We start from the raw sequence: 15,559 nt of genomic DNA on the forward strand, positions 1-15,559 counted from the left end.
GGTTCTATAATCGAAACACTGTATCATCTCCAGCTCTGAGATCCCAGCCGGCTGAAAGCTGGTTTCTGGGGTTTTATTTAGCTTCTATATTTGTAAGAATGTTTCAAACTGCCAGCTCAGAGGCCCGCAAGTCAGGCAGGGAACGTTGGAGTCTGCAGTCACTGGAGCAAGCAAGCCTCATGTTCGCTTCCAGCTGCCTGGCTGCCGGCCGCCATCTTGACTGACAGTTAATTTGCATAAGGATATGCTGATTAGCCAATGGGAAGGGTAGCGGTCGTACACTAATTACCATGTTTCTCTTTTATTAGTGTAGATACACACACACACACATACATATACATACACTAGAGGCCCAGTGCACAAAATTCATGCACCTTCTTGCAGTCCTGGAGCCCTTGGGGGATGTCCGACTGCCGAAGAGGCAGGAGAGGCTCCCGCCACTGCCGCTGTGCTTGCCAGCTGCGAGCCCGGCTCAGGGCTTCTGGTTGAGCGGTGCTCTCCCTGTGGGAGCACACTGACCACTAAGGGGCAGCTCCTGAGGTGAGTGTCTGCTCCTTGGTGGTCAGTGCGCATCACAGCAACTGGTCGTTCCACTGTTTGGTCGATTTGCATATTAGCCTTTTATTATATAGGACTAGAGGCCTGGTGCACGGATTCGTGCACCTGTGGGGATTGGGTTGAAACTAGCTCTCTGACATCCTTTGAGGGATCCCAGATTATAAGAGAGCGGTTCTCGGGTGATGCACCCTGGAATTGGGCTCCCTCCTCTCTGGTTCTGGGTGCATCATCCGAGAACCACAGTTGCCAAGTCACTGCAGCTCGGCAGATCTTGCGTTCAGCATCTGTCCCCTGGTGGTCAGTGTGCATCACAGCTACCGGTTTTTCCAGTGAACGGTCGGCCAGTCGCTTAGGCTTTTATTTATATAGATTTATTTATTGATTTCAGAGAGGAAGTGAGAGGGAGTGAGAGATAGAAACATCAATTATGAGAGAGAAGCACTGATTGGCTGCCTCCTGCACACCCCACACTGGGGATCGAGTCTGTAACCTGGGCATGGGCCCTTGACTGGAATCGAACCTGGGATCATTTAGTCTGCAGGCTGACGCTCTATCCACTGAGCGAAACCGGCTAGGGCCTGAGTGACCCTTTTAGAATAGAAGTTGTGAAGAACAACCACATCCTCTGAAGGCCTTTGGTCATTTCAGGAGGCACTTTAGGCTATAAGGATGATGTCCTTACACAGGGGAATATTTCTAGCATTCTCTGGGGAGATATCAAAGGACAAGCTAGGGAATGTATCTGGGGACAGAAGAACCACTGTAGTCCCAAGGAAAGGGACATCACTGAATGTTAGCACTGATGCTTCCCTGTGGAACTGCACAGAACTTTATAGTTTCTAGAACATTTTCTTTGGTATCAATTCATTTCAAAGTTCACAGAAAACTCTGTGAAGCAAAAACTTATATGCCCATTTTGCAGATGGAAATAAGGCACAGAGAGCTTCAAGGACTTACCCAAGACTACATGGCTAATAAGTGTAAGCATCATGCTAGAAATTTCCTGACACCCACTTCATGATTCCTTCTTTTGTACCAGGTGGTCCCTGTGCCATAGTGGGGTGATTATCTTTATCTAACAGGGGCTGATATTGTGTCTGAGCCAGTCTGGGGACTAGACATGAAGATGGTGCCTGAAGAGAGGCAAACATGCAAGTGAAGACAGGATTCAGGGCACAGTACCAGCCACAGGGCAGCACCCACTTCATTCAGATCCATGTACTTCATAGGTATTTAGGCTGATGCTATATTAGAATTTTCCAGACTGTTACATGGACAGCTAGTTTCATCAGATGCTCCATGAGAAATACAGTTCTCTGGGTAAGTAATACATATTGTTGCCTTCTTTTAGAGTAGTCGTGCATATTAAAGGCTCTCTAATGTCTGTAAGAAATCTATTTGACTTATTTGAACACAAAACCTTTTCTTAAAGTCATACCTATTAGCAGCCCATGAAACTGCCAAGAATAACTAGTTTACTTTAATCACTGAATTAATGGTTTGCTTTTTATATCACGTGGGCCAAGCCTTAGGAATTCTTGCAGTTTTATATTTTAGCCTCAAGACTCATACATATATCAGGTGTGAAAGGCAGTGTATTTGTATATAGGCCTTGGTGCTAGTCATTTCATAACTCAAAGACCCAGGAGTAGACTGTGTCTACGCAAGCATGCTAAAGCTCATAAATTAAAACTGAAATCTTATTATAATATTAATAAGTCTTTAATATTAGGTATTTTCACTGGTAAATCATAGTAGAATAAATGTCAAGGAAACCTATGAGTCTGTTTACTGTTGGCTGATGACATACATGGTTTGGGATGGTGGTGCTTTGATGGAGGGAGGTCTTTGAGTGAGCAAGGCTGACATTTTATGCAAGTCATTTATCATTGTCTTAATTGTGGATTGCAGCAGACACTTGACATTCATGATGGATATTTCCTGCCCTAATTGGCGAATACCACTAGAGTAAATGATTTTCTTCATAAAACCTTTTTAATTCTGACTGGAACCATCATGTTCATGGAGCAATTCACTTTCTCTTCTCACTCATCACTGTGCCCATTTTGTAGTTGACAATGAGAGGGAACATGTAGCTATGAGGTAGTGGCCAGACTTCTGGACTAGTTGACTGATCTACCTTCAGTGACAGTTTGCTAAAATATGTGGATTTATGTTTCAGAAAAATGGTGAATGCTTGCATTTCATGGGCTGTTGGAATTGCTCTTGAATAGCCAAAACTGTGAAAGTAAATCTGCAAATGCTAAGCATCTCCAATACTTTGGGTTTTCTCTGTGCTGGGAGGCAGGGGTATGCTTGGCTTGGTGAAGGCAGGAAATGCTGGTGGTTCTGGAAACTCAAGCTCATCCTTACCATTGCCAGTCTCACAGCAGGTTGTGTTTGAACTTCAAGACTGAGAATGTGTCAGCAGCTTCAGGAAGGGATGCCGGTGCTTTGATGAAAAGCCTCAGTGAGCTCTTGGGATAGGCTAAAAAGTGGGTTTCCCTGAACTAAGAAAATAGTATCGTACTTCAAATTGTAGCCTGACTCCTCTCCTCCCATCACTCTATACTTTCTAATGTTTATCTAAGGTCACCTTTTGCATGCTTTATCAACATATATTTGGGACTCAGACTCTTTTAAAAAACTGATTTTCTTCAAATTTTTTTATTATTATTAAAAGTAAAAGGGCAAGAAGATGTCATCAAATTTAGAAGCTATCTCTAGATGAATTCCACAGATACATGTGTGGAATTTTCCTCATAAAATTCACCCCTCACAAATTAAGACAATCAGACAAAGGAGAAATGCCCAGAAGCTGTTTTGGGGAATTGAAAATATGCCCAGTATTGATCCTATGAAATAGCTGGGGTAAAACCCCTGAAAGACTGATCAGCCATCCTGCATATGTGGAAAGCACTTTGATATTTAAACACATCTTTGGATCTTTGATCTTTGGAGCTCTGCAGTTTTCATCAGGATGAATGATGTCATCTAACATAAGAGCAGATTCTGAAGAACTCAGAGTACATCTAAATTGGAACCATAATTGAGTTTTGCTTCTTAGGACCTGATCTGACCAGCCACTGTGGGTCTGAGTGCAACTGGGTGCCAGTGGCCATTAAACAAGCTTGCTTTGTGAAAGTCAACTGGAGCTTCCTACTGTGGACTTTCATGAGCCTGGGGAGTGCAATTCCTCTAAGCCTCCCAGAACCATGGATTTCACAAAGCCTCTAAGCCAGTGGTTCTCAACCTTCCTAATGCCGCGACCCTTTAATACAGTTCCTCATGTTGTGGTGACCCCCAACCATAAAACTATTTTCGTTGCTACTTCATAACTGTAATTTTGCTACTGTTATGAATCGTAATGTAAATATCAGATATGCAGGATGTATTTTCATTGTTACAAATTGAACATAATTAAAGCATAGTGATTAATCACAAAAACAATATGTAATTATATATGTGTTTTCTGATGGTCTTAGGCGACCCCTGTGAAAGGGTCGTTCGACATCCAAAGGGGTCGCGACCCACAGGTTGAGAACCGCTGCTCTACACTAAAACATTTTCTACACAATGGGTCCCCAGGCACAGGGAGAAAGCGCAGTACATGCTATTGTACAACCTGAGTAATTTGTTTCCCATGAAAACCCTCAAATTGGTCTGCTCGCTGATGGGAACACTAACTGTGACATTGTTCCTGTCGGTGGTTTGGAGGCTGAAAATCCCGTTTTATTCTCTAGGCTCAAAGCCTTTTTATGGAATGGCTATCATGATCTCTCTCTCCTGGTAGCCTGGGTATGGGAAAGGGGGTTGCAGAGAGGGGCTCTGAGCAGTTCCCTGTCTAGAGAGAAGTTGGATAATTGGTGTAAACATAAAATAAACATGAGCACAAAGCTAGGCCAGCAGCCATGCCAGGTGGGAAGGCCAGGAGAGGTGGGGAAGCTTACCTTTTTGACTTCATATTTAATGGCGAGTTTGATCCGGCTCAGACTTGGACGGTGGTGGTCGGACCAGACTTGGAAGTTCACATCACCATTTAAAATTGCTTCCACCTCTTCTGTGTCTCGGCATAGGTCCAGCACGCCCACCACAAAATCCTTGCATTGCATAGATAACTTCCTGTAATCGTTCTAACAGAATAAAGAGAAATCAAGGGTGTGTCATATTGAGCCCCACAGGTGGGCTTGCCCAGCACAGCAGGGTTGATCAGCAACTATCCACCAAGTGTGAGCTTATGGAGAGCATTAGAGCCAGGGGATGTGCTGGATCCAGAAGGCAGGGCAATTTGTCTTGACACAACAATCTAGAAGACATCTTCTCTAAGCTAGGGTTTATCAAGATGTGCTCCATTGGGTCACCTGCATCAGAGTCAGCCTGGGTGCCTGCTAAAACTGCAGACACCAGGCCCTGTCGCAGACTTATCATATCAGAATTCATGGAGATGAGGCCCCGGAATCTTTTGTCCTGTAAGCGATTCTGATGCCTGCCAAAGCCCATCATGGGCTCTTTCAAAGCAGCAGCTCTCCCTGCTCAAATCTGAGGGAGGAGTAACAAGGAATGAACTTCTAAGGCGAGTGAAACTAACACTTCACTCATTTACCACCAGTCTATAATGGAAGCTGCTCTTCACAGGAAGTTTACTGAAAAGATACGGCTGATATGCTAAATTGGAAAAAAATGTGCACAGGTGTGCTTTCTTTTTATATGCTGAAAAACCTGCTTGTAAATGATCAATTTAAAAACCAAATGTAATTTAAATCTAACAGGAGTCTTGCTTACCACAAATCCGTTTGTGTGGCAAATCATGGATTCTTAAATTGCTTGCCTGTTGAATAAGCAATTTTAGACTTGACTTTTTTGGTTTTGTTTTTTTAATAAATTGCTGCTGGAGTTTTCTCTTCTCTTCCCTAGGAATACCTTTTGGAATTATTTCTGAGAGGCTGACTTCCTTTCCTAGTGATAGGCCAGCTTCTCTCTCCCCCAGACAGACTACTTCAGTTCCAGATAATTATCCAAAATATGTCAGACAAAAATATGTTTCATGTCACCCTCATACCAGTACTCCTCCCAAATGTTTTCCCCTGGAGGCTTCCTTGTTGATTTCTTAGTTGAAATGAACCTATTCGGAGTCTGTTCAGAAAGGACACAAGAGACAAACATCCTTTCAGTGCTAATCAATGACAGCAGCCCTGACTGGTAAGTGATAGTTGATAAACAGGAGTGCAGTTTTGCTTTTCCAGAACTTGGATTCCTCAGCAAGTAGATGTAAGCCGGGCAAACTGCAGAAGCTCAGCCATTTTTCTGAATTAATGATTCTTGTCTCCTTCCAGCACTGCTGTATCAAAATGTCCCCTTACATTAAAGAAGAGATAAGTAAATGTGTATTAGATAGGACAAAGAAAAAGGATCAGGAAAATGTTTTCAGAAAAGAGGGGCCTCCCATTTATATAAATAATTTAGGGAGAAGGGACATGCTAGAAAAAAATAATGACTGCTCAGCTCAGGCAGATTGCCATGGAAAAAAATTCAGGGAAGATACTTGGAGCGTTTAGGTTTTGGCAAAGAGCCCAGAGAATTTGTGGTGACATGAAGAGCTGTGTTCTGTGTTCCTTCATTTCTCCTTTCCTTTCCTTCCCTAACTTCCTCTGTTCCTTCCTTCCTTCCCTTCCTTTCTTCCTTCCTTATTGAGAGCCTACTATATACTAGGAATAAAAAATTGGCAGTGAACAAAGCAAATGTGGTCACCGAGTAGTGTGGGGGTAGAGGAGGCTAGGGATCCACTCTCAGGATTGTGCAAGAGTAATGCTAAGTAAAACTTTCTCAGAGCTTGTCCCAGCTAAGATAGTCTGAGAGCCTCAATGAGCTAGAGGTGGAAGCTCAAGGAAATGGACAAGAAGGGTCACTTCTTTACATGCACCTATTCAACTCTGGTAGTTCTGCTGCTACGACTCAGTTTCCCTGAATCCCTGCCTCCTACTTCATCAACTTTATTGGTACTTTCTCAAGAACAAGGAGTCTCTGAATATTATTGCCTGTTTTGATAAAATACAGACTTCCCTATTATCTAGTCAAGACCTCATCTCTTGGTGGAAACTCCTGCCTAGAGCTGAATGCATGGATGGATGTAGAAAGGAAGTGGAAAGGGCTTGACCCAGGCCTTGGCCCAGGCTCCCCATGCTAGGAGCAAATCAGAATGTACTGCCCTAGAGCCTCTGCACGTTTCTTGGTTCAGCACAGTTCAGAATACAAGGCACCATTTCATTAGAAACTTTCACTTTTCTGGGGCTTTTTTAGCTAACCTGGACATGGTATGGGGAGACACACCAGAACAAGCAGCTAGGTTTTTGCTTTTTGCATTAGACACTTAGGCTGGAAGGCAACAAGCCTGGTGTCTGCAGATGGCTTGAAGTGACAGAAAGAACCTGTGTCGCCTGGAGCCCAGAGATGACATGAGTATGGATAGTTGCTGATAGGAGGGTCATGGCCCAGGCTTATAAGAACATCCTGGGGGATTATGATGATTATGATTTTCTGTGTTATCCCTGAGCTCAGTGAGCCTTCCAAGCCACACTCTGCAACTTTAGTTGAGACACATACCCCAAACCTCACAGGTACCCTTTTTAAAAATAACATTTCTGCAATCTGAATTCTGCCAGTTCCAATGGGTGACAGATGTTCTACCTGCATCATCTCATTCAATCCTTGTAAAAACCTCATGATGAAAGCACTATCAGCATTTTCAACTCACAAATATGGAACCTAAGACTCAAAGAGATAAGAATTCACTTTTCCTTATGCAGTTGTCCTCCATATTAATGGGGGATATATATATATAAGTCACTTACTTATATATATATAATGTTTTTTCCTATATATCCATACCTATGATAAAGTTTAATTTATAAATTAGGCATGGTGAGAGATTAACAACAATAACTAATAAAGTAGCACAATTATAATATACTGTAGTAAATTATGTTAATGTGGCATTATTAAGTAAAGTAAGGGTTACTTGAACACAAGCACTGTGATACCATGGCAGTCAATCTGATAACTGAGACTACTAATGACTAATGGGGAGGATAGTGTACACAGTATGGATACGCTGGGCAAAGGGATGGTTCACATCCCAGGTGGGACAGTGTGAGATACTGTGAGATTTCAACATGCTACTCAGAGCAGTGAGCAATTTAAAACTTAATTGTTTATTTCTGGAGTTTTATATTTAATACTAGAGGCCTCGGGTAGGGTCCCTAGGCCCAGGTCAGGTTCCCTGACTCCCCGCCTCCCCACCTCCTCTTTCCCTCTCCCCCTCAGTGCCCCGCTGCCGCCGCTGTTCACCCACCATGTTCCACGCCGCCCCCTATTGGTCAGTGCACATCATAGCGATCAATCAAACTCCTAGTCTCCTGGTCGAACTTCCGAGGGGACACTTTGCATATTAGCCTTTTATATATATAGATTTTTGAACTGTGGTTGATCACAGGTAACTGAAACCATAGAAACTGAAGTCACAGATAAGAGGGCACTACTATATTAGTCACTTACTTATCTCTGGGTCACTCTCACCTTCTCTGAAGAGTTTAGATCCTGTCTCACTGTCACTCTCCCAAAATTACTACTGTTGTTTTTTTTGGTGGTTTCAGTATCTAGGAAGATAACCCTCCCACTACCCTACTTTCTCATTTACTTGATATCTTTTCTAATGACCTATTCTCAACTCTAACTCTACCATTTATTCTCTTAGTTATTTCTAGTACATCCATGATCCTAGCATCAGGTCTCTCTCTCTCTGATCACTGCCTCCTATATGTTCAGCTCACTCCCTCTGAGACCTGCATTCCAGCAGTCTTTTGATTCTACCAAACCTCCAAGCCATTGACCATATTACCTTTTCACTGGTTTTCATTTCTTTTAGGTCCCTGTCTCCCTCCTTACAGAGCTTATAGAGGCAGTCCTCTGGTTACATCGGACTCAACGTATGTCGTTTTGTGGTTACCTCACCATCTCCCATTTACAGTATTTATAAAAAAAGTTCTGTCATTTTGACGTATGTGCATATGTGCTTTATGTTTTTTTATTATTTATTTACCACGAGTAAAGGTCAGGAATTGTTATCTTTCTTTTAAATTTTTTTTACTGTTTCACTTCATTACTGCTGTGTATGTGCTCCATGTGAGTGACATAGGTGCTTATATAGGTGGGTTCCAACTTATGGTGAAAATCGTGTTACGTCATGCCATAGGAATGGATCTCCGGCATAACCCGAGGACCTACTGTATTTTATGGGCAATTGTTATAATCGTCCCTGCATACATTATGAAATCTCTTGTCCTCCTCTTATTTCATAGTCCTCCCTGGATAAAAGACTGTCTCTGGTTGAGTTTAACTGTTTCTGCCTCTGCACAGTAAATGTGGCAGGAGAACACACAACTGTGCTGATAGGCATGCTGTAAACTCACTATCTACAATCATAGGTAGGCTTGAGTGTTCCTGGGCAATTTACTCTCCCTCTTTCCTAAATAAGCATTTCATACCTTCCCCTCTCCTCAGTCTTCTAGCACTTCCTCCCTCCCTTCACTTTCAGATAAGGACCTTTCCTTTTCTACTTGGAAAATAAAGTCATCAGAAGAGAATAACACATGCTTACACCATCACACATTCTACCTTCATGCATCTATATTCATGGACTCTGTGTTTTTCCTTTTCTAACTGTGGATGAACTGCGCCAACTCCTTTCTAGGGTCAGCTCCTCCACTTGTGTGCTGGATATCATCCCTATGCCTACTCACGGACGTGGCTCCTGCAATCTTCCTTTCTCTTTTCTACATTGTCAGTTTCTCCCTTTTCCTACTAGCTTAGTATACAAACATGCTGCTGTTCTCTTGTCTTAAAATGGAATTTCTCTTGATCCCAATTCCCTTTCCAACCACTGCTCTACTTTTCTGTTCCATTTTATAGAAAATTCCTTGAGTTGTCTATACTGAGTATTTCCAATTGCCCTCCTTGTAATGTTTCTTATGCCATTTAATAAGACTTTCTCATCTATACCCACTGCCTCCACTGAGACTGGGCTTATCAGTCACAAGTGACTTTCATGTTGCTAAATCTAATGGTTGGTTCTCTCTTAGTCCTCATCTTACATGACTTACCAAGTTCTTGGACATAGCTGATCACTTCTATCTCCTTGATATAAGTTCTTTACCTTGCTTCCAGCCCACCATACTCTTCTGTGTTTTTCTTCCTGAATGATTACTTTTTGCATTTGTTTTTGATTCATTCTCATATCCCTGATGTCTTCATTATGGAATGCCCAAATATGTGCCCAGTCCTTTGAATTCTATTTTTATCTGTTTACACTAATTGCCTTAGTAGTCTTATCTAAGATCATAAGATACCATCTATATGCTGATGACTCCAAGATTTATATCTTTAGCCCAGCATTTTTTTTCCTGAACTCAGCTCATATATCTAATTGCCAACTTGATATTTCCAGGTGGATTCTAAATGAGCTTTTCAGACTTAATCAAATTAACTCTGGATCTAGTATGTTCCACCTCACTTAGTTTTCCCCACTGGTCAAAACAATCTTGGATTTATCCTCGATGCTTCTATTACTCTCATATCCAATATATAGTTCAATAGCAAGTCCTGCTAGCTCTAATATATATATACTAGAGGCCTGGTGCAAGGATTCATGCACCAGTGGGGTCCCTTGGCCTGGCCTGTGGGGATCAGGAGAAGCCAGCAGTCCAACATCCCCGAGGGGTCCTAGGGTGTGTGAGAGGGCACTCTGCAAAGTTGCCATTGCTCAGTAGCTCCTGCGTTGAGCATCTGCCCCCTGGTGGTCAGTGCATATCATATCTACCAGCTGGTTGGCCAGTCGGCCAGTCGCTTAGCCTTTTATATATATAGATGAATCTCTAGCTCCAAATGATATGTTGATATTTTTGAATTTGTGGTGCTGAAGCTATTGTTTTGACAACACAAATTTTAAGAAATTAATAGTTTGCTTGACTTTAGTTAAGACCCCCCAACTCTCAAACATTTTCAAAGCTACTGTCAAACTTAGAAAAGAGGGAGAAGCTTATTACTGTCATTGGTCAAAAGTTAAAATTAATTTTTCAGATGGATGCTGTGGAGACACCCACACAATACAGGATAATTAACACTCAATCCTCAAGGGAGACCTTAGAAATTAGATTCAAAAGGAGTGTGGGCCTCCAATCCATTCCCCTTTTTCTCCCTTCAGAGACTCAGTTATGGAGAAGGAATGTTCATTGAAAGCTCCCATTGAAGTACAAAGGGAGATAAATTACCATAAGTTTGCATGCTGTCAGCCTGGGAGGTTTTGACATTCAGGTTGAGTTTACGAAATAATTACAATAACAGTTTACAATAAAAGTGTTCTGAGTACTCCAATATTTCTTTAAATGGTCACAGTTACCCTTTAAAGCTGGTAGTATTATTATTCCTAAATAATATGAGGACTGAGAATTGACTATTAGATTTAGCAATTTGGAGGTCATTGGTCACCTTGATGGGAGCACAAGGTGACCAATTTGGGAGAGTGGAAGCATGACTGGTGAGGATTAGAGAACTGGAAGAGAGAGAATTGGAGCCAGTTACATAGACAACTCTTTCGAGGAGCTTTATTGCAAAAGAGGGCAGAGAAATGGTAAGTAACAGATTAGAGAAGTGTTTGGTTTTATTCCCCTCTTACCGCCTCCTACCTTCCCTTCCTCCCCGCCTTCTTTCTTCTGATGGGGGAGAAACCACATATTTTGTATGTTGATGGGAATTTTTCAGTGGATAGTTTTGCTGATACTTGTGTATGATATCAGCAGATCATTATATTAATCCAGCAAGTAGTTCGATAGCATATGACAGACGATTTGAATAGTCTATATACATAGGAATGAATTTAGGTAGAACCATATGTGGTTTATCTATAGTAGGAGGAAGTTCAAATATGTGGTGAAGATGCTAGCATTGGTGGTGGGGTTTTAGACATTTTTTTCCTATTGCTCAGTGTTTTTTTTTCTTTCAGTGAAATAGGAAGAAAAGTTATCAGTTGAGAGTAAAAATTGGAGAGGAGGTGATAGAAATTTGAGGAGAGGAGGTCTGAAATAATTTTAGGAGAATTTTAAGAGTGAGTGGATTAGGAAGACAGGGTATGTTTGCTGGAGAACAATAACAACCCATTTGAGGTTCATGGTCAGAAATTTAAAATGAGACTAGCTGCTCTGGCCAGTGTGAGTCAGTTGGTGGGAGCATCATCCTGTATACCGAAAGGTTGCCTATTTGATCCCCAGCTGGGACACGTGCAGGAGCCAACTGGTAGATTTTTCTCTCACATCGATGTTTTTCTCTCTTTTTTCCCCTCAAATAAACAAACAAACAAACAAACAAACAAATAAATAAATAAAGCCGACTATCCAAAATGGTTGATGTTTTCTAACACATTCATGGTGCTGGCATGAAAGAGGTAGAGAATTAGATTTTACCAGGATTGTATTTTTGCCAAAGAATACACCATATCAAGAGAGGGGCAGAGCCCTAACCGGTTTGGCTCAGTGGCTAGAGCATCAGCCTGCGGACTCAAGGGTCCCAGGTTCAATTCCGGTCAAGGGCATGTACCTTGGTTGCGGGCACATCCCCAGTAGGGGGTGTGCAGGAGGCAGCTGATCAATGTTTCTCTCTCATCGATGTTTCTAACTCTCTATCCCTTTCCCTTCCTCTCTGTAAAAAATCAATAAAATATATTTTTTAAAAAAGAGAGAGGGGCAGAGGAATTGAGCTGTATGTGATGAAGATTATAATGATAGTTCATGGAATTGAGGCTGGTATGGAGAGAGTCAGGACTTCTAAGGGAGAAGGAAAGTGGAAAGATGGTTAGAAAAACAAGATCCAATCATATGTTGTCCACAAGAAACCCACTTTAAACATAAGGTTGGCAATTTCTTACAAAAACTAAACATACTATTACAACACGATCCAGCAAATCATGATCCTTGGTATTTACCCAAAGGAGTAAAAAACTATGTCCTTGGTATTTACCTAATGAAGTAAGAAAACTATGTCCACACAAAAACCTGCACATAGATGTTTATATAAGCTTTATTCATAATTGTCAGAACTTAGAAGCAACCAAGATGTCCTTTAGTAGGATAAATAAACTGTGGACAAATAAACTGGCACATCCTGACAATGGAATATTGTTCAGTGATAAAAAGTAATGGGCTATCAAGCCAAGGAAAAAGATGGAGGAAACTTAATATATATTAACTAAGTGAAAGAAGCCAATCTGAAAAGGCTACATAGAATATGGTTTCAATGACATGATATTCTGGAAAGGGCAAAGCTATGAAAGCAGTAAAAAGATCAGAGGTTGCCAGGGGTTAGTGGGGAGGGAGTAATGAATAGGTGGACACAGAGGATTTTTAGGGCAGCAAAACTATTCTGTATGATACTATAATGGTAGATAATGTCATTACATGTTTGTCCAAACCCATGCACAACACCAAGAGTGAACCCCAATATAAATATGGACTTTGGGTGATAATGATGTGTCAGTGTAGATTCATCAGCTATTCTCTGGGGGGATGTTGATTATGGGGCGGCTGTGCACGTGTGTGAGTTGCGGTATATGGTAACTCTATACCTTCTGCTGAATACTGGTGTGAACTGAAAACTTCTATAAAAAGTCTATTTAAAAAAGAGGTCAGGTTAGTGATTTGGAAGGTAGATCCTGGGGGGAAGCAAAAGATTGACAGAGTTAGGGTATGAGAAGGAGATGGAAAGTTTGAGCAAGAAGTCAGGGAGTAGCCCTAACTGGTTTGGCTCAGTGGATAGAGCGTCGGTCTGCGAACTGAAAGGTCCCAGGTTCGATTCTGGTCAAGGGCATGTACCTTGGTTGTGGGCACATCCCCAGTAGGGGGTGTGTAGGAGGCAGCTGATCAATGCTTCTCTCTCATCGATGTTTCTAACTCTCTATCCCTCTCCCTTTCTCTCTGTAAAAAAATATTGATAAAATTTATTTAAAAAATAAAAAAGTAAACTTATACTTAAAAAAAATAAGTCAGGGAGTAGTATGAGGTGAGAGATTATGGAGAGTTTGCATTTATTGATCATGACTGTTGTAGGCTCATATAGACTTGTGGTGACTAAAGTAGACCACTGAAGGACATGAGTTCATTAAGTTGAGCCAAAGTGTTAAAAGGATGATCTATGTATATATTAGAGTGCCAAGAATTTAAATAGCAGGGACCAAAACCATGGAGAAATGACAAAGTGAACCATTGTTGCAGACTGCAATGATGAGGGTTAATGGGTAATATAATCTGATGAAATAAGATTTAAAGCTGAGTGGTTTTAGGGAGGTGAGAAAGAGAAAGGTTTGGAAGTACTTAGGAACAGCAAGAGAGATACACCGCTCATTCCCATCTGAGTGGTAAGAGGACTGTGGGAGCAAAACCAGCTTCTCTTGAAAGGGCTGCTGGGGAAGTTTGTCCTTCAGGGAACTAGTCTTTAGAAAGAACAAGAAGGTGATGCATTTTCAAGAGGAGAGGCAATGATGGAGATTTTACTGAGGAGGAACTATGATTTCCAGATGGTGAAGTGGGAGGGCATCTGGAGATGAAGAAAGGAGGTATGAGGATGGAGCGGGATTGGAGGAGTCTTATAGAGAATTGATTTTAGGTTCTGAAGAGTGACTTGGGAGACAGATGGTGATAACATAAAAAGGGATTAGGGCACTTAAATTGTATGTAAGGAGTCAGTGAGGCAAAGCAGGTAAAGTGAAGTGCATAGCACGGTGCTAGGCATGTAGGTCATGCTCAATACCTTTTGGTTAAGAAAGGAATTTAGAGCCACATCCTGCCCTCCAGTACTCCCTTCTGCATGTCCCGCTACTCAGTTGATGGATGACAAAAGGGAATATTAAGATTTTACACACATGGCTGAGTTTTTATTAATTGTAACTGGAATCACTGAAATAATTAGTGGGTGTCAAATGCTGGGTAAAAACCTGAGCCTAGTGCTCATTATGGCAGATGTAAATTGAAAAGCTTCAATCCATGTTTTGTCTTTAATGCATAAACTTGTTTCATTAACCTTTAATAAGCCCATATCAATAAGCCCATATCCTGAATTATCATAATAGGCTAATATCCCTCAGCATTTTTTAGTTTAGTGCATGAGTCAGATAGCCAGCATTTCTCACCTTGCCTTTCCCAGGGGGATTTAGACAAGCCCCTCTGTCTTCAGAATCCAGGGTTCTGCCCCAAAGGTGGGGTGGGATAGGGCTGGCTCTCTGCTCCGTGACATCTCAAAGGCCTAATTCTTTAACGCTGCCACAGGCTGCCCACTGCCACATTGAGTTTATTATTTGCTCTCTGCAGGAGGCCTTTCTTTTTTCATCCCACTCTTCCTGCACCTCTCTATGGGGGTCTCTGACCTAAGTGTTTCAGGATTTGGGAAAGTTGATTGTATGTGAGCCAGTGGTGATCTTACAAGTTTTCAGCACAGGCCTGATCAGTCTTTACATGAGAAGGACAACTGGGTGGTTAGTGCTTGGGCTTTAGAATCAGAGTATCTGAGTTCAAATCACAGCTTTGCTTCATACTGGCTGTGTGATTTTGAGTGTATAATTTAATCTCTTTGTGTGTTCTAATCTGTATAATGGGGATGATGATGTTACTTAATAGGGTTGTTTCAAGGAGTAACTAAATGAGATAACCCATTTCACTCACTTAACACAATATATAACAAGTATTAGTGAATGTTATATCTGTTGCTTATATGTTAGTAGAGGGTATAAACATGGAAAATTTCTCTCTTTTGGGGTGTGGGTCTTCAAGTGCCTTTCTAACAAAGCTAATTCAGTGCTCATTGGGTTGAGTTCTACAGCTTCACTTTGCATCATCCCTCAGGTGGAAGGTGCAGGCAGCACAGCAGGGCAGAAACTTGGAGCTTGGGCTGGGAGCAGAGTCCTTGA

The 15,559-nt window shown here is 41.7% G+C and overlaps 1 protein-coding gene across 1 annotated transcript in view; it reads right to left on the reverse strand.

Annotated features, from left to right (window-relative positions):
• Positions 1–15,559, reverse strand: part of TRPC7 (transient receptor potential cation channel, subfamily C, member 7) — a 132,036-nt gene that overhangs the window by 86,731 nt on the left and 29,746 nt on the right. Inside the window, exon 3 of the mRNA XM_005865598.1 lies at positions 4,509–4,691. Coding sequence (XP_005865660.1) covers positions 4,509–4,691 — 183 coding nt within the window. The remainder of the gene's footprint in view (positions 1–4,508; positions 4,692–15,559) is intronic.

This window comes from Myotis brandtii, unplaced genomic scaffold (genome assembly GCF_000412655.1).
Source record: "Myotis brandtii unplaced genomic scaffold, ASM41265v1 scaffold208, whole genome shotgun sequence".
Classification (NCBI taxonomy): Eukaryota; Metazoa; Chordata; class Mammalia; order Chiroptera; family Vespertilionidae; genus Myotis; species Myotis brandtii.